Raw genomic sequence first — 19,887 nt, 5'->3', positions numbered from 1 at the left:
TTCCTTCTTTTTTCCTTTTCTAGAAAAACTTACCCCCAAGCTATTCTTAGCACAACACTAACACCTTTTCTTCTTTCAGAGCTCAACATCTCACTCATTGTAGAGGGATGCTGACTCAGTTTTTTAGGATAGCAAATGGGAAGTTGCGGTACAGAAAATGTCCCAGAGATCACCAGTGTGATCTGCAGTAAGTGAAGTACTATGAAACAATGTGTATATAGTGTGTGCAGTGAATGATAGTGAGATATGAGTGAACAATGTGGTATTACATTATTCAATAAACTATTTATAAAAAAGGTATTGTATACCAGGAGTTATTTGTAAAAAAAAGTATTGTATATCAGGAGTAAATGTAATAATTGTCTCCAACTAGAAATCTGTAAATATATGTGTATACAAATTAGCTTACTTTAAATTGGTCTCAACTTGTAAATACTGAGACAGATCTAAAAACAAATCTACAGATGAATAAAGCTACTAATACTAGTACTGTTACCATCACATTACGGCACCATCACATCAAGATGTATTCACACTGTCCATCATGTGACGGCATTCATGTCGCGCTGCCGTTAACTGTTTTTTCGCGGGATTTGCGATCTTCGCAAGATGGTTTTCAACTGCTTTTACTCGCGAAGAGCACATACACATCGTGAAAGCATATTTAAGTATATATTGAGTCTGCATTTGCACGAAAATGACAATTATTGGACTTAAATGGTTTGCAGCTTGCAGGTATTGCATATATATTAGAAACGGAAGACAGAAGTGCAAAACACCACAGAAAAAAATGTGGGCTCGAAAAATATTATGTGGTGCAGAAAGGGAATTCCGCATATTATACAAGGAGGTTGAAGAAGATGAATATTCACTTTATATTTTAGAAAGTTGAAGCACCAGTTTTTTTATTTGTTACATCATATTGCACCCAGAATTACGAAAAGAAACGCAGTGTTACGTGCTGCCATCACAATGCGTGATAAACTGGTTTGTTTAAGGTTAAGTGCAAATTTTAGTGCAATAGTCATATCTCTCTCAATACCTTTCCTTTCAAAATTAATATGTATTCTTTATCTATTGTATTAGGCTTTTAATAGTTCAAGTGCCCTATTCGTACATGGGTTTGCTTGTGAAACTGTATCTGTCAAGCGGTTCCATACTGAGCGCCTAGAACTGCTCTGCCACTTCGGCCGGCAGACCACGTCTTTGTGAAATGCTACAAATGCTGACAGTGTACAAATAAATTCGACCTAATAATCAATCTGATTCTATTGCAGAATCTTTTGACAGAACGTGACGTGATGGGCAGTGTGAATTCAATTTAATTCCATTCAATTCAGTTCAATTCCATTCAATCCAATCTCTTTATTCATCCATCTACAATATACATTGTATAGATATAGTCAATTACAATATAATTTCTTATATTTAATCTGTTTCAAAAACATGGATAATAAATACAAATATTTTATATCAGTATATATATATATATATATATATATATATATATATATATATATATATATATATATATATATATATATAAATAATATTGCTTTTCCATATTCAGATATTCTTCTATGTTATAAAAACTATGTGCTAGTAAAAATAAATTAAGGTCTACCTTGAATTTATGAAATTCTTTAATTTTCTTTATTGTAGCAGGCAATGCACTAAAGAGTATTTTGGGCTGGTAGTTCACACTTTTTTGGTAGAGCGCTCCTTTGTGGTTGTCTCTGTGAAAATCAGCTCTGTTTCTTGTTTCATGGTTATGAACCTGATTATTTAATGTTGAAAAATCCCGGTGAGTTTTCACAAAGCAGACACATTCATAGATGTATAAGCGAGGAAGAGTCATTATTTTAAATTCTTTAAATATTTCCCTGCATGACACTCTACAGCAAACCCCTTTCAATATTCTAATAGCCCTTCTTTGAAGTTCGAAAGCTTGTTTTGGCATACCTGTATTTCCCCAGAAGATCACACCATACCTAACCTAACTGTTCATATAAGCATAATGCGAACACAACAATGATTCAGTATTGCAACATTGCTGAAGCATTCTTAGCACATAGCAACATTATTTACTTTTTTACTCAAAACTTGTAGATGCTTTTCCCATCTCAAGTGCTCATCCACCCATATACCTAGGAATTTTGTGTATGGAGCTTGTGCAATAACATAGCTCCCCAGCTCAGTTTTTACTCTTCTTCTAACTTCACTTTTAACATTACTGAAATTCATCAATACTATTTTATCCTTCTTCATTATCAAAGCATTGTCGCTAAACCATTTTCCTGGCTCATTTATTGTCCTAGAAACACTCTGCTGCAGATTATCCTCCGTGTATGCTTCTATAACAATAATAGTGTCATCAGCGAGCATCACCGTTTCTGCAACTGATAGATGGTTTGGCAAATTATTTATATACACCAAGAACAACAGAGAGCCTAACACGGAAATGTGGGACACTCCATAGCTAGTTTTTTTGAAATCTGAAATTTAGTCTGTTCCTTCATGAGATATTTGTACTTTCTGTTGTCTATCAGATGGATGCGACTTGAACCAAGTCCCGGGCCCACACAAAAATTCTAGTTTCATAAGCAATAAGTCATGGCTGATTAGATCAAACGCTTTAGATAAATCTAAGAATATCCCGTAGCTTAATTCATTCTTGTCCTAGGCATTTTGGACCATTTTCATAAATTAGAAGACTTGCGTTTCTGTGGATCTGTTCTTTCTGAATCCATTTTGAGCATTAGCTTTGAGTTCCATTCCGTCAAGTGTGAATCGATCTAGATACATATTCAGATGGGTAGTCGAGACATTATTCACAAATGTAAATCATTCCTGTGGGGTATCGGCAAGATTTTGAATTTCGCCCTTTTAATTGTGATATATACAAAATCTGTAGTAAAAATGTAATTTTTTGTGACGAGAACCGTGTGCGCATGCGTTAGGCCGGTATTACACTATCAAATTTCTTTGTCAAAGATTTGATGAAAGATGTGATCGAATATTCCGTCCAATATATTTGACAAAGATCTTTGACGTAGCGCTACAAGGGGTATTACACTGTCATCAAATTTTTCGTCAAAGTTCAAGATGGCTGACAACAAGTTATTAACCGCAGCAGTTCTACGTACTCCAATTGCATTGTGTGCACATGCGGAAAAGAAGTGGGGGGAGAAAATGGAACCATACATACGAGGTTGACAGTCTTAAAAGTCCTGGGATTACAACTTGATAATAAATTCAGTCGGGAGGAGCACACCACAGAACTGCAGAAACGCCTTAACAAATCTGTATATGCAATTCGAGTGTTAGCAGACATAGGCAACATAAAAATGAAAAAGCTTGCATACTTTTATTCCATAATGTCATATGGGATAATATTTTGGGGTAAATCTTGAAGACAAACAAAAGTTTTCAAGGTCCAAAAGCGTGTAATACGTATTATTTGTGGAGTAAATTCACGGACCTCCTGCAGAAACCTCTTCAAAGAACTGGGTACTTCAGATTCTTGCATTGGTACTGGGGGAAAATAAGAAAGAAAATGAAACTGTTGGCGGGCCAGAAGTACAGTGAGACTGTCGTTTGGACGTACGAGATTTGCAGGTTAGCTTTTTTTGTTTTGTATTTCATGCCTAGATACTTCCGTAGAGATATTGTTGCATGTGGATCATTATATGTAATGATTATTACAATACATGCAACGATATGTTTGTACAGTTATCTAGGGATGAGAAACAAACAAACAAAAACTATATCTCTCGTAGGCCCAAATGACAGTCTCACTATACTTCCGGCTCGCAGGTTAACTACTGCCTCTCTGTATATTTACTTCTTAATAAAATTTGTCGTAAATAATATATCTCTTTTTCCAACAAACAACTCAGTTCATACATACAATACCAGGAACAAAAATGATCTGCACAAGGACTTAAAAACACTTACTTTAGTTCAAAAAGGGGTCCACTACTCAGGAACACTGGTCTTCAATAATTTGCCAGGAAACATAAAAAATTTAGTTAGAAATAAAGATCAGTTTAAAAGGAGCCTGAAAGACTTACTACTGGCCAACTCCTTCTCCATTGGCGAAATTTTTAATAGAAACAAATGATGTATTTATTCATACTATTAGTATTTTTATTTCAGCTTAAAAAAAATCGACATGTTCCACATCCACGAGGATCTCCTCAGCACGGATCTATGGAACGAAAAACTAATCTAATCTGGGTGAAGCCGTGGGTTTTACGACGACACGATAAAAGCATTCAACAAAACTTGTTACGTGAGCTTACAGTGGAAGACGTCAAGTCGTACATCAATTACTTAAGGATGGATGAGCATACATTTCTGTATGTGCTCAATGAAGTGTATCCTCATATCACAAAGCACAATTTTCACTTGAGAACTGCTACATCTTCAGAAGACAGGCTCACTATAACACTCCGATTCCTTGCTACAGGAGAGGGTTGTGTTATGTTAAGTTAGGTTAGGTCAGGTTAGGTCTCCAATCTTCTTAATCTATTTTTTATTCAGGGTGCCTCACGTTGTAAAGCGCCTCGTAAGCTTCAGACATATCTATTAATTCTGTAGTTGTCGGCACACACCAATTGTATTTACCGGCAATGGTTATAAAAACACTACAGACGACAGAACGCAGCAGCGATGCTAGCGCTCCGCGTGGTAACATATCGCATTGCAGTGAACAGAAGACAAGCGATTTCTTTGATCAAATATACGGCCTCGGCCTAGATTTGATCAAATATTGGACGACATTTGTCAAAGATCCCTATTACACTATCAAAAATCTTTGACAAAGATACTGGACAAAGATATTGGACAAAGAAATTTGATAGTGTAATACCGGCCTTAGCGCAGGGAAATCGAACTTCGGCGTGCGATACGACCCAGTGGACCACAGCAGTCATTCGAGATTCCTAAATCATCCAGTAGAGTTGTGTTTTGTAGCTGTTGTCACGAAGTGTAGGCCATTTATTCAAGTTTTTGACTAATCTAAATCTTAATTAGTTATGTTTAGTTGTTTTTATTTACAATAGTTTAGAAGACATTAATGGTCTTTAACTCGAACTTTGTATTGCAGGAAAGAGGCCGAGACTTCAGTTTCGGCCGTTGGTGTAGGGATGATGGCGTGCATGGCTGTTGGAAATGGCTTGCTGAGGAGTACGCTTAAAGTTTCCCCTGTTATTTCGGGCAAGTTTCATAATTATACACAGATTAATAGTTGCTAGTTAATTTTAGGTATATTATTCCTGTACGCGTTCGCAGTATTGTGGTACAAGGTTCACTCAGTTGGTCGTTAACCTTTGACCGACTGTAGCAATAATTCGCCTGTTCACACCTATTATTTATAGTATCTGGGCAGTTGCTATTGCCCAACTAATTTCTCTCTTAAGATTTTTTTGAAAATTTGTTGGTGCCGTAGCACCAATAATTATAAATGTAACAAAAATTTACAGGCCCGGCAAGATGTTTAAGTGTTACCTCTGCCGCACCTGGAAAGAAATCAGTTGTGGACAAGACTGGGAAGAATGTGGTTTTCGTAGATGGGGTCCGGACACCATTTCTGCTGTCCGGAACAGATTATGCCAAGTTAATGCCACATGAGTTGGCAAAAAATGCATTATTGTAAGTATACACACTTGCACTGACGTAACAATTTGATTACTTCGGTTTTGCTACAAGAATGTTGATGTCATTTTAGCATAAATAATTTTTTGGGAGGTGCACTGTAACTTCTACATGTTGCTGTTGTGCAGAATTTGCGAGAGCTTGTAGTTGCGAAAGAAGTAAATAATGATTTCTATTCAGGCTCTGTAATCGTGGTATAAATTGTAGTTTGATAAGCTGTTCGTTAGGGGAACTGTATAAATCACCATTAGCCGATAGTAAATCCTGTTTTTATGGGATACAAAGTTTCTTCAATAATTAGTAAAGTATGTCGTGATGACATGAGTCTCATAAATCTGGGCTAAGAAGAGCAAGGTGCAGTTTATGTATTTGGAACTTTCCATAACTTAAGATTTTGATAATGAATTTGGCCTCCATCAAATCTTGTTTTTTTAATCAAATATTGATAGATCGCATGCAGTACACTTATTACAAATTGCTTCTCAGTTATTGTGTGAATGGACAAGAATAGGTGAATACAGTATACTTAAGAAAATACTAGATGCAGGATATACAGTTCTTATGGCCTTACAACACTTAATTGGTCTTGGCCTCTTAAAGTTTCTCCCATTCTGTGTAGTTGCTGCCTACATGATCTTCCTCTCTATTGTGTTCAAACCAGCTACTATTCAAAAACCTTTTCTTTTTTTTTTTTGCCCTAAGGACATGACCAAGGCAGGCTATTCTACTTTTTACTTATCTTAGATCGTCTAGATTTCCAGAAACCATTGTTATTATGAACTGCCCCGTAGGTCTTTTGCAGAACTTTTTATTGAAATGTCCTTTGCTGCTGCTCTTGCGTAACATCTGTAGTTAAAGCTGCACTTATTGTGACCCTATAATTTTGCATTTTCACAATTTCAAACCTAGAGGCCAACAATTTGTTGAATTTGTCGTAGCATCTGTTACTGCTTAAGGCAAAATTGAATTTGTCCTGTTAATATTGGATCCCAATATTCTGCACATTTTCAAAGTTGAGGCTTGATGCTGATAGTTTACCCGAATTATTATTTTCCTTCCTTGTGATCCCTTCATTCCATCGATGACGACGTTTCTATGTTATGTGGATTCTTTAGCTCACATATTGTTCTCTCCAGTGAAACTCTTTAATCTGGTAAGCCCATTTGTCACATCAGCATATGCTCATATGAACTGACTTTCAGCCCATGCACCAAATATTTGAAGCTTCTGAATGACTGCTTCAAGAGTCTGGCCAAAAAGCATTGTTGAGAGTGGGTTCCTTTGTCCAACACCATCCACTTGCACTACAGCCTTGGAACCAGCAAATGTTGCTAAGAGCAACATACTTCGATGCTATGCTAAGCACCAACAAATTTTTTAGTATTTCAGCTCTGTAAAGACTATCAAAGGCCTGAAGTTTGCATAGAGCTTAAGAAGCTCCATATTATTCTCATGTATTTTCCTGACAGCAAATATGTTGATCTCATACGCTGAAATCCATATATTCTACCAGAATCTCTTGTGCAAATGCTGCTGGCATATTGCGTACAATCCTTTAAAGTGTGTTTCTCTCTAATGTATTTACTAAATTTATCGGGGGCTCATTTACGGTATTTCCTACATGAATAACGGTAAAAATTTCTGGACATGTTGATGTAGAGTGATGTTTCTCGGGGGGTTGCAGCCTGAAATGCTGGTTAGCTCTGTTGAGTCTTTGGGTGTGGCTTCTATGGAGTACAACTTTTGGGGGTCTCAGAAGGCTATCTGTCCAGCCCTACCAATATCCCCATAATTTTCACATTGCGCTGCATACAACGGGAATCGGCAGAGCTGCTGAACCTTCGCTACTGAATCGTTCTTGCTGTACATCCCTATAATCAACATTTAGTATTGTTGTCCTAGTGGTTTAGAAACTTTTTTGTTTCTAGCTTTGGCAATTTCATCTTACATACGAATAAGTTTGTAAATGTCTTGCTAGAGTGCTCTCGAATATGAAACAAATATCACCTAGTGAGAGTTTCACAAATGAATGGAGAAAATGTGTGAAAAGTAATGGAGAAAATAAGACTGTGAAAAATATTCTGATACTGTTATTAGCAAGTTTTTTTTTATTTTATTTTTTATTTTTTTTAATTGAGTTGTACCTGAATATTATTTAGTTTCATTTTTCTTGTTTATAACTGCAGCATATTGTCTGGAAACAGCACTATATGAATTCAGTCCACAATGATTTGGAACAAGAGCTTGAAAGAGCTATTTTCTCTCTCTCTCTCTCTCTCTCTCTCTCTCTCTCTCTCTCTCTCTCTCTCTCTCTCTCTCTCTCTCTCACTCACTCACAGTGTGAGGAAATATGATGGTTGATAAATATGCTAGGCCTACATGTAGATTTTAACTTGTAGCTAGCTTTTGATCTTAATCATAGTTCGTTATGAAACAGAGAGAAGATTGAGTATGTAAACTTTTGACTAGTGTGATAGTGAGCCCCTCCTAAAATCTGGGTTGTGATAATTGAATGCTCTGTAGTGTAGTGCAAGGTCTGGGTTAGTTCCGATCGTAAAATGTCGCAGACTTCCCCAGTGTGGACATAGTGAGCTGTCGCTGCAAGAGATAGAGTATAGCAATATTATGAAAAGGAAAGTTGGTACTCAACATATTGTGGAGATGCTGAGTCACAGATAGACACAACAAAAAGACTGTCATAAAGATTTCAGCCAGCAAGGCCTTCGTCAAAAATAGACTGATACACACGTGACTGCAGTCTCGGGTAACTTAAGCCACACTGCATTGGGGTGTGTGTGTGTGTGTGTGTGTGTGTGTGTGTGTGTGTGTGTGTGTGTGTGTGTAGGGGCGCATGCCCGACGAAGGCCTTACTGGCTGAAAGCTTTATTTGAGACAGTCTTTTTGTCGCTGATCTGGGACTCGATATCTCCATTATATGGTGAGTAGCAACTTTCCTTTTCATCCTATTGCTACATTCCATCCTGGATTTTCCAGTGTTAGAAAACATTATAGGTTACATTCAGCAGTGTAATTGCTTAGTAATAATTACAACTGGTCCTGTCTCTTTTCCTATTCATAGGTTCAATTATACCTAAAGTGCACTCTTCTGCCATTCTTTCCTGATTCCATCTTAACTATTTTGTGGATTTGTGTATAGACCAGTTTCCCCAGTTTTCAACAGTTCTGTGATAATTACATCAGTGCCTCGTGCTTTGTAATTCTTTAGACAGTGTAATATCTTCTGTCCTTCCTCTTAATATGAACTGTTTCATGTTTCAGATCTACGGAGTAAGAGTATAGCTGCTTACATCTGGCAGTAGTATTGCCTTTGAAAATTCCCTTGAAGTACTTGCTTCGTACATTCAGGACATTTGGTTTACCTGTTGGCAAATTTTCCTCTTTGTCCTTACATGCTATTGTTCTTACAAGGGAACCTCCCCATCGCACCCCCCTCAGATTTAGTTATAAGTTGGCACAGTGGATAGGCCTTGATAAACTGAACACAGATCAATTGAGAAAACAGGAAGAAATTGTGTGGAACTGTGAAAAAATAAGCAAAATATACAAACTGATTAGTCCATGGGCCACATAGACATAATGGAGAGTGTGAGCTCAGGAGCGCCGTGGTCCTGTGGTAGCGTGAGCAGCTGCAGAATGAGAGGTTCTTGGTTAAAGTCTTCCCTCGAGTGGAAATTTTACTTTCTTTATTTTTGCATAGTTATTATCTGTCCGTTCGTTCATTGACGTCTCTGTTCACTGTAATAAGTTTAGTGTGTGTGTTTTGCAACCGCATCGCAAAACCGTGCGATTAGTAGACGAAAGGACATGCCTCTCCGATGGGAACCGAAAACATTTGATCGCAAGGTCATAGGTCAACCGATTCCTCCACAGGAAAACACACCTGATATATTCTATACCACACTGGTGACGGCATGTGCGTCACATGACAGGAATATGTTGACGACCCACCTAACTTGTACACTTGGCGAATGAGTAAAAAGATTCTTCTACCTTGCCTGATTTAGGTTTTCTTGTGGATGTGATAATCACTCCCAAAAAAGTGATGAAAACATAAGAGTTTGTCACATAACCTGAAAATAAAAAATTAAACTTTTCACTCGATGGAAGATTTGAACCAACGACCTTTCGTTCCGCAGCTGCTCACGTTACCACGAGACCTTGGTGCTCCTACGTTTTCAGTGTCCTTGATGTTGCCTATCTTCCGATGAACTACTCAGTTTGTATATTTTGCTTATTTTTTCACAGTTCCACACAACTTCTTCCTGTTTTCTCAATTGATCTGTGTTCAGTTTTTCAAGGCCTATCCACTGTGACAACTTATAACTAAATCTGAGGGGGGTGTGATGGGGAGGTTCCCTTGTTAGTTACTACTTTAATTTCTCTTTAAAATTGTCTATTTCCTCTTATCTTTCTCTTGTGGCATCTCTCTTCTTCTTGCTATGTATCCTTGCTGCCTCTGTTGTCTTAATTATATAATGCCTGAGTTGATTGTGTATTTTGTTGTAAACATTTCAGTCTTACTTCCTTTTTCTGTTGTATTTCTGTCTATTTTTCCCATTATGCCACTGTTCTTTTCTAAATCCAATACTTCACATGCTGTTCTCAAAAGGCATTTTTCATAGCATCCCATACTTTATCTGTATAGTCACACCATCTTTTGTATATAACTTATGATACTCTTGAACAGTGGACCAACCTTCAGTTGTTCTGTGTTCCATTTCACTGTAGTTATATTTCTTTCATCAGCTATTTCTGCCTCGTTATTTCTCCTATTAGATAATTGCCAGAATCGGAATAAGCTGCTTGGTAAGTCCACGCATTTTCCATATTAGATTAAGGAAATTTGCAAGCTTTCGGAGCCAGTGGCTCCTCCTTTGGTAGAACAGGTGAAGGGGAAGGAAGAGGATGAAACAAATGGACTGGTGACGTTTAGGAAACTGGGAGAGTTCAGAAAAGTTGCCCAGAGCCCCGAGTCAGGGCAGACTTGGCTTTCCTTCTTATCCCATCTGGCAAGTTTTCCCAGACCTGTGGCTCCTTGCTGTTTTTTGGAACTCTCCCCATTTACTAAACCTTGTCAGAACTTTTTCTTCATTCCTTTTCCTTTCCCTTCTGCCAGGAACAGCCACTGGCTCCGAAAGCTTACAAATTACCCCAACATTTTTCTTCTTCCTCTTCTGTTGCTGCTTGGGGCATTACTTTTTACCTATCGACTATCATTACAATGCCATACTCTTAAGTTGTATCATCTTTTCCTTAGAATAAAGGGATAGTTTCTGCCTGTGAACCTGACCCCTTCTTTCACCTGGTTCCTGGAGTGCAACAACTCTCATTCCGTACCTCAGTGTTCCTATCCAAAACAGTGTACACATGTTTCATTTTCTAAATTTAAGGGGTGTCCACCCCATGAACCATGGACCTTGTCGTTGGTGGGAAGGCTTGCGTGCCTCAATGACACACACAGCCGTACTGTAGGTGCAACCACAACGGAGGGATATCTGTTGAGAGGCCAGACAAACATGTGGTTCCTGAAGACGGGCAGTAGGCAGGGGCAACAGTCTGGATGATTGACTGATCTGGCCCTGTAACGCTAACCAAAATGGCCTTGCTGTTATGGTATTGCGAACAGCTGAAAGCAAGGGGAAACTACAGCCGTAATTTTTCCCGAGGGCATGAAGCTTCACTGTATGATGAAATGATGATGGCGTCCTCTTGGGTAAAATATTCCGGAGGTAAAATAGGCCCCCATTCGGATATCCTAGCGGGGACTACTTGGGACGACGTCGTTATCAGGAGAAAGAAAACTGGCGTTCTATGGATCAGAGCGTGGAATGCCCGATCCCTTAATCGGGCAGGTAGGTTAGAAAATTTAAAAAGGGAAATGGATAGGTTAAAGTTGGATATAGTGAGAATTAGTGAAGTTCGGTGGCAGGAGGAACAAGACTTTTGGTCAGGTGACTACAGGGTTATAAATACAAAATCAAATAGGGGTAACGCAGGAGTAGGTTTAATAAGGAATAAAAAAATAGGAGTGCGGGTAAGCTACTACAAACAGCATAGTGAACGCATTATTGTGGCCAAGATAGACACGAAGCCCACGCCTACTACAGTAGTAAAAGTTTATATGCCAACTAGCTCTGCAGATGTTGAAGAAATGTATGATGAGATAAAAGAAATTATTCAGGTAGTGAAGGGAGACAAAAATTTAATAGTCATGGGTGACTGGAATTTGACAGTAGGAAAAAGAAGAGATGGAAACTTAGTAGGTGAATATGGAATGGGGGTGAGGAATGTAAGAGGAAGCCGCCTGGTAGAATTTTACACAGAGCATAACTTAATCATAGCTAACACTTAGTTCAAGAATCATGAAAGAAGGTTGTATACATGGAAGAAGTCAGGAGATACTGGAAGGTGTCAGATTATACAATGGTAAAACAGAGATTCAGGAAGACGTTTCCAGGGGCGTATGTGGACTCTGACCACAATCTGTTGGTTATGAACTGTAGATTAAAACTGAAGGAAGAAACTGCAAAAAGTTGGGAATTTAAGGAGATGGGACCTGGATAAACTGAAAGAGCCTGAGGTTGTACAGAGATTCAGGGAGAGCATAAGGGAACCATTGACAGGAATGGGGAAAGAAATACAGTAGAAGAAGAATAGGTAGCTTTGATGAATGAAACAGTGAAGGCAGCAGAGGATCAAGTAGGTAAAAAGATGAGGGCTAGTAGAAATCCGTGGGTAACAGAAGAAATATTGAATTTAATTGATGAAAGGAGAAAATATAACAATGCAGTAAATGAAGCAGGCAAAAATGAATACAAACGTCTCAAAAATGAGGTCGAGAAGAAGTGCAAAATGGCTAAGCACGGATGCCTAGAGGACAAATGTATGGATGTAGAAGCTTATCTCACGAGTGGTAAGATAGAACTGCCTACAGGAAAATTAGAGACCTTTGGAGAAAAGAGAACCACTTGCATGAATACCAAGAGCTCAGATGGAAACCCAATTCTAAGCAAAGAAGGGAAAGCAGAAAGCTGGAAGGAGTATATAGAGGGGCTATACAAGGGCGATGTACTTGAGGACAATATTATGGAAATGGAAGAGGATGTAGATGAACATGAAATGAGAGATAAGATACTGCGTGAATAGTTTGACAGAGCACTGAAAGACCTGAGTCGAAACAAGGCCCCCGGAGTAGACAACATTCCATTGGAACTACTGACGGCCTTGGGAGAGCCAGTCCTGACAAAAGTCTACCATCTGGTGAGCAAGATGTATGAAACAGGCGAAATACCCTCAGACTTCAAGAAGAATATAATAATTCCAATCCCAAAGAAAGCAGGTGTTGACAGATGTGAAAATTACCGAACTATCAGTTTAATAAGTCACAGCTGTAAAATACTAATGTGAATTCTTTACAGACGAATGGAAAAACTGGTAGAAGCTGACCTCTGGGAAGATCAGTTTTGAATCCGTAGAAATGTTGGAACACGTGAGGAAATACTGACCCTACGACTTAACTTAGAAGGTAGATTAAGAAAAGGCAAACCTACGTTTCTAGCATTTGTAGACTTAGAGAAAGCTTTTGACAATGTTGACTGGAATACTCTTTCAAATTCTGAAGGTGGCAGGGGTAAATACAGGGAGCGTAAGGCTATTTACAATTTGTACAGAAACCAGATGGCAGTTATAAGAGTCGAGGGCCATGAAAGGGAAGCAGTGGTTGGGAAGGGAGTGAGAAAGGGTTGTAGCCTATCCCCAATGTTATTCAATCTGTATCTTGAGCAAGCAGTAAAGGAAACAAAAGAAAAATTCGGAGTAGGTATTAAAATCCATGGAGAAGAAATAAAAACTTTCAGGTTCACCAATGACATTGTAATTCTGTCAGAGACAGCAAAGGACTTGGAAGAGCAGTTGAACGGAATGGATAGTGTCTTGAAAGGAGGATATAAGATGAACATCAACAAAAGCAAAACGAGGATAATGGAATGTAGTCGAATTAAGTCGAGTGATGCTGAGGGAATTGGATTAGGAAATGAGACACTGAAAGTAGTAAAGGAGTTTTGCTATTTGGGGAGCAAAATAACTGATGATGGCCGAAGTAGAGAGGATATAAAATGTAGACTAGCAATAGCAAGGAAAGCGTTTCTGAAGAAGAGAAATTTGTTAACATCGAGTATAGATTTAAGTGTGAGGAAGTCGTTTCTGCAAGTATTTGTATGGAGTATAGCCATGTTTGGAAGTGGTACATGGACGATAAATAGTTTGGACAAGAAGGGAATAGAAGCTTTTGAAATGTGGTGCTACAGAAGAATGCTGAAGATTAGATGGGTAGATCACGTAACTAATGAGGAGGTATTGAACGGAGTTGGGGAGAAGAGGAGTTTGTGGCACAACTTGACTAGAACAAGGGATCGGTTGGTAGGACATGTTCTGAGGCATCAAGGGATCACCAATTTAGTAATGGAGGGCAGCGTGGAGGGTAAAAATCGTAGAGGGAGACCAAGAGATGTATACAGTAAGCAGATTCAGAAGGATGTAGGCTGGTGTAAGTACTCTAGAATTTCCCAAATCTGTTAAAAACTGTGGTAAAAATTGAGATAATTAACTATAAAATTCAAGTTTTCTCTAAACACAAAGTTTAAATCGTAACAGCCCATTAATTTTTCCATAGATTAAATAAATTCCAAATTTTCATACACCTGTAAATGTGGTTTGTAGGCTGTGCAAAATTCATCGAAGAATCTCTCTTACTTATTAAGAAAAGTGTACTTATAGGAACAATTGCAGCCAACAGTAAGTGAAAAAAAGTCAAATTTCACATTAAAAAAAAATTTTTTTTTTCCGCTGCTATGAGTGTGAATCCTGAATCCTTCCTGGTCATGCTGACAAAGTTTTATGAATTTATTTGTAAAAGTATAGACAGTGTAAATTAAAATGTGCTGTGGTGCCTCTCCTTCTCGAAGTCAGCCAGTTTGGCGTCCTACCCCGCCCCCTCCCCCCCCCCTCCCCCCCCCCCCCCCCCCCCCCCCCCCCCCACCTCAAGCACCAGTGTATCCATACTTCTTTTCCTTGGTGCAATTCATATTTGTGAGGCAATCTGCTGTGCCGTGTTAAGTTATTCATGATGATGATTCAGAGAGCAGGGGTACTGACCCTGCACTCAGCTCGATTAGAAGGACCAGGCTTCCATTTCAGGAGATTGACAACCTAGACTGTAGAGCTGCCCTCACCTTTCCCTGGTGTGAAACACATGTTGTCTGCCTTCTTTGTCAAGGCGAATCAAGCATAAGTGAACCTTCCATTATTTATGCTGTCGCTGGCATAACCGCCACTTCCTCAGAACAAAGAAGCCTACCTGTATGGCACAGAAGGTGCCTTTGACAGTGCAGTGTCCCCTGGGGAGGGTACTACAAATATGTAGAATGAAACTGTCTGGCAAACTGAAGCTTAAATATTTGAATGTGGATCAATGACTTTGAGTTAATGTCTACGAACTAAATGTGAAGTGTGCTCATGTGTCTTTCATTGCTTGCTAAGTCCAGAGTATAAGTTAATGTTTTTCCAAAGTTTATTAGGTTAAGCATGTTTATGTACCTGTTGGCTGATAGAATGTCATTCCAAACACTAATAGAAGAAAACAAGATTTCTGTGTCACCAGGTCATTGTTTGGTTAGTAATACATCTGTGTGTAGTATATATCATTTGACCTAACCATTATATAGATTTTTCTGTTACTAGCACTGACTTTAGGTGTGTTGACTAGCTCTAGTATTTTGCTTTGAGAAAAAGTGAAAAATGTGTTTGGAGTTATAGGTCATGTTGTTGTTTCCAGAGAAATTACAAGAAAGACTGGAATACCACAGGACTTAGTGGAGTATATAATATATGGTACAGTTATACAGGAAGTGAAGACTAGTAATATTGCACGTGATGCTGCTCTCTGTGCTGGATATCCATTAAACACACCTGCCCACACTGTGACAATGGCATGCATTAGTTCAAATGTTGCCATAACAACAGGTACTTCATTGAGCTTAATTTACCAAACCAAATTTCTTCTTGTTTGTGTGCTTAAATTTCAGGTTACATTTGTTCTCATTCTAGTAAAATTTTTATATTTTGTTTTGGGACTTCCTGCGGCTATATTACAAACTTTACTACAATCTACCACATTTTGAAGAGGTACTTCTTGTGAAACTACTACAATCGACCACATTTTGAAGAGGTACTTCTTGTGCTGTATCAATAAAACTGCAGATTTTTATAATATAAAAGTCGCCAAACAGTATGTCGGCTTCAAAATTGTGGAAATGAAGATTGTGGCTGCTTGATTTGATTGTGTTCACTATTCATAGCAAGCACGAGACACGTGATCTAGTCAGCCAATTGCAACATTGCCTTTGTCACGTGCATACATACAGCATAGGAATAAGAAAAGCTATTCCTTCGATTATAATTTTTTTTGTCACAAATATGTAACAATGTCGTGTGTAGCTTTTATTTTTCCTCCAGGGATGTGAATTAACTGGGATGGAAGAGCACAGCTTAAATTGCAGTCCCATTTCTATTCTTCGTTGTGTGAGAGGGTGTGGTTGTGCTTGGATGCAGTAGCACAGCTCTTAATTTCTGTGAGTGAAGTATTGACGTTTGTATTCTGTCCCAAATATTTGGTTGTTTCGTCCTCCAAATGTGTTGTGATTTTTGTGTCTCCAGGAGTGTGATTAGGCTCTGTTTGACTGTTCCACCCCCCACCCCCCCTTCCCACCACCACCACCACCACCACCCACCCTCCACCCCCCTCCTGCACCCCATATGTTGCAATTGGCAAGGGTTTGTTTAGACTGGAAGACAATAGAATTGCTACAAAATCCTGGTTGTGGTGACACTAATGTTTAGGTTTGCCCAAGGTCCAGGCTAGGTTGGTAAATGAATTTGGTTGGGAGTTGGTGAAGCCAACACATGTAGAAGCAAAAATACTGACTGTGATGACAGACAAGGTTTGTAGCTTAGCACACAGCAGTGAAATGTATAATCCTGTTGTGAACATTCATCCATTTTCCCTAATATTTACAATTTCTGTGTGCATGGTTAGGTTGGGGCCTAGGAGTAAAATTTCAGTTGGTGCAGCCAGATATTCGTCACAACAAAGATTATAAATTTCCAGTTTCACAAATGTCAGATTGTAAACACAGTTGTTGCTTGTTGTGGAAGGTTCATGCATTGGCCCATATCCCATGAGCTCACACTGCCTGAGCCAGATGTTGAGTTATTGTTCAATCAGTGTCAATAGTGTTCAGCGCTATGGTGGAGTTATGTTATTTTGAGCTGGTTTGAAAGCCAGTGTTGTTTGCTTAGTCCTAGCTCAGTGCTGAAAATGGATTGGAGTAGTTGTCCAGTGAAGAGGTGACTTTCTGTAGAATGAGTGATGCCGCATCATGTTTATGGGTGGTGGCCTGTTTTGCCAGACATCAGGGGTTACACTAAGTGCCATCCTCTTGCTAACTTCTAGCCTAATGAGAATTCATCCCATTGTTGGCACTGATTGAAGGGGAAGATGGATGGGTGTATGGTGAATATGCAGTGCACATTGTTGGTGTGTGTGGGTGAGTACTTTATTCAGTAATTCACAAATGACATCACAAACAATCTGACATCTATTGCATATGGGCCTACATGTGTTATCCAAATATGGTGATACTTCTCACAAATTTCCGGTTGTCTGTGTACGGTGACTGACTGGTCTTCTTTCAGTGGTGAAGTTTGTATGGGTGATAGAAAAATTCACGCACCTCACCCTGGGGGCTCATCAATCTTTGGTGAATCTCCTCTGACTTTCCATTGGATGGTCCTTCTGGTGCGAAGTCTGCATGGACTTGGTTCACTATCTTGATCTTGATTTCTGGTTTCACTCCTGCTGCTATCTTTCTTCTGTTGGGGTATATGGTCCCCATTATTGTGTTTGAACTGTGATGTTTTCCAAAAGTGCATGTTGTGCAGGAAAGGTTGCCCACTGTGGTGTATGCTCCATGTCTGTGCCCTTCCACCCTGCACCCTTCCTTCCTTTTTGACATAGTACATCCAAACCCCAGCAAGATAGCTATCCCATTTTGTGTGTGTGTGTGGGGGGGGGGGGGGGGGGGGGGGAGGGGCAGCAGGGGAGGGGTTGTCAAGTACCTGTAGGATGGTAGCTCCCTGATCATGCACAGATCACACTGTTGATGCCTCCACTGCACACTCCTCATTTATGACATGGAGTATGCGCTCATCGTGACTTGGACACGGGGACTCCCGGCAACGGATTACTACACTACAGAAACGATGGACACTATAACTCCATTGTTGTACACTCAGAGGAGCCTCAGCTTCTTTTCCCTTCATGCATGTGCGCTTGATCAACAGTACTTCTGATTGTCTCTCACAGGTGAGGGCTCAAAAAGTCTTAATGGCGGATGAGTGTGTGTCTTCCATGGTATCCCGAATGAGATAGTGCCGTCATGTCAACAAGACCTCACTTTGTTAGCAGCAGGCAATGCAGCCCAGTGGCTGTGGTTGGGTGGCACCCATGGGGAGAGCCTTAGGAGGAACACAGGACAAGACAAGGAGCAAAATCCAAAATCCTCCTCCCCTTCTCTACGTGGTTCATACCACAACTGACAAGGACACACATTAGGCCAGAAAGCCTTTTTTTGAACAAGTTGAAGACAATTACAGGGAAGTTGTAGTCACCTCTAAGAAAAGCAGTCAGCTGTGGGCCAGCTTACAGCAATGGAGTGTGCACTTAATCTGTTGTGCCCATAGGAGACGATGGGAAAAGAAGCTGCTACCAAGGTCTTCATCTTGGCTTTAGAGGATCATACATTGCCGGAGGAGGTCAAGGTAATAGTCTACCAGCGTGATATGAAACCCTATATTCCCCGTTGTATGGATGCTTCAGGTGTATTAAGTTCAGACGTCTTTTTTCATTGCCCAGCTACCCTGTCTGCAGGGATCGTGGATGTCCACTGTATGCAAACGTTTCTTGTGCCCTCGCCCTTCTGTGTAAACCGCGGTGAGCTCCACTCTCCCTGCTCACAAGACTGCTTTTTTTTTTGTGCAAGAAAATCCAAGAATAAAAGACCCTGGACAAGTTCAGGTATCAAGAGATCAAATAAAGATCTTAAGCTGCAGCTGCAATGTCATCGTCTTCTATTGACAGTGCATTCCTTTGTTGTGCCTCTTAATGTGGGCTCTTAGAGGCACCCGCTGATACCTGCCCTGCCAGACAGTCTGGGCCCATTCTGGTGCTTGCACTGTGCCCACTTTGGTAGCATTGGCTCCCCACCTGCCAGGGTGCCTTATCCTCCTCTTGTTTCACTAGCTAGGAAAAGGTTCTTTGGGACTTACTTCCATGGTTTCTGCTGCTAAACAGCCAGACACCAGCTGTCAGCTGAAGGAGCTACAGACTGCTGGATTGTTGGTCTTCGGTTCTTCCTCTGTCTCTGAAACCAATCCCAGAAAAACTTATCAGAGCTCCTGGCGGCCCCTGAGGCACCAGATCTCCCCAGACAATGTGCCGCAGAACGTGTTAGTGGATCCCCTGATGTCTCAACCAGTGGCAGCACATGACCCTGGGTCATAACCCCTCCCAAATCCCCCCCCCCCCCCCCCCCCCCCCCGCGCCCATCTGTTGTTTCTATTGTTTTGTGGCCTCACAGTGTTCAGACAGTCTGATCTTCCAGTGGAATTGTAGCAATTTTTCCACCACTGGCTAACTATGGCAGCTTTTAAGCACCTACCCTGCATTCTGTAATGACATCCAGGAATGCTGGTTTCCAGCAACTCGAACCCCTGCCCTACGTGGCCACTGTAGTTATTTGAAGAGTTTGTATGTATGTGTGGGACTCTATATACAGTGAGAACCCATCCCTGTCAGCATTACACAGAACCCATCTGGGCAGGTATCAAGGATCCAGGGGAGCAATAGTGAGGAAGGGACAGGAAGATCAGGAAGTGCTAAGTACTGCACCGGTAATCGTGGACCATCTCCAGTGGATAGACGGTAGAAGACCAGGGCTGCAAAACAAGAAATCAATGGCGGGCTCTGCAATACCATAACCACCACCCTTCACTTGAGCTTCTCATTGCCTTTATATGGTTCCCTGCCCATGTCCACTACCTCATAAAACAATGAAAGCAAGAATCCTAGGAATGGTATGTTTCCACAATTGG

At 40.1% G+C, this 19,887-nt stretch overlaps 1 protein-coding gene across 1 annotated transcript in view; it reads left to right on the top strand.

Moving 5' to 3' along the window:
* Positions 1-4,884: 4,884 nt before the first annotated feature.
* Positions 4,885-19,887, top strand: part of LOC124619423 (trifunctional enzyme subunit beta, mitochondrial) — an 85,511-nt gene continuing 70,508 nt past the window's right edge. Inside the window, exons 1-4 of the mRNA XM_047145792.1 lie at positions 4,885-4,992; positions 5,111-5,220; positions 5,487-5,655; positions 15,512-15,699. Coding sequence (XP_047001748.1) covers positions 5,151-5,220; positions 5,487-5,655; positions 15,512-15,699 — 427 coding nt within the window. The 5' untranslated portion in view covers positions 4,885-4,992; positions 5,111-5,150. The remainder of the gene's footprint in view (positions 4,993-5,110; positions 5,221-5,486; positions 5,656-15,511; positions 15,700-19,887) is intronic.

The sequence above is a fragment of the Schistocerca americana genome, chromosome 6, assembly GCF_021461395.2.
Source record: "Schistocerca americana isolate TAMUIC-IGC-003095 chromosome 6, iqSchAmer2.1, whole genome shotgun sequence".
NCBI lineage: Eukaryota > Metazoa > Arthropoda > Insecta > Orthoptera > Acrididae > Schistocerca > Schistocerca americana.
The sequence above is the reverse complement of the archived record's forward strand: the minus strand, read 5'-3'. Positions and strand labels throughout refer to the sequence as shown.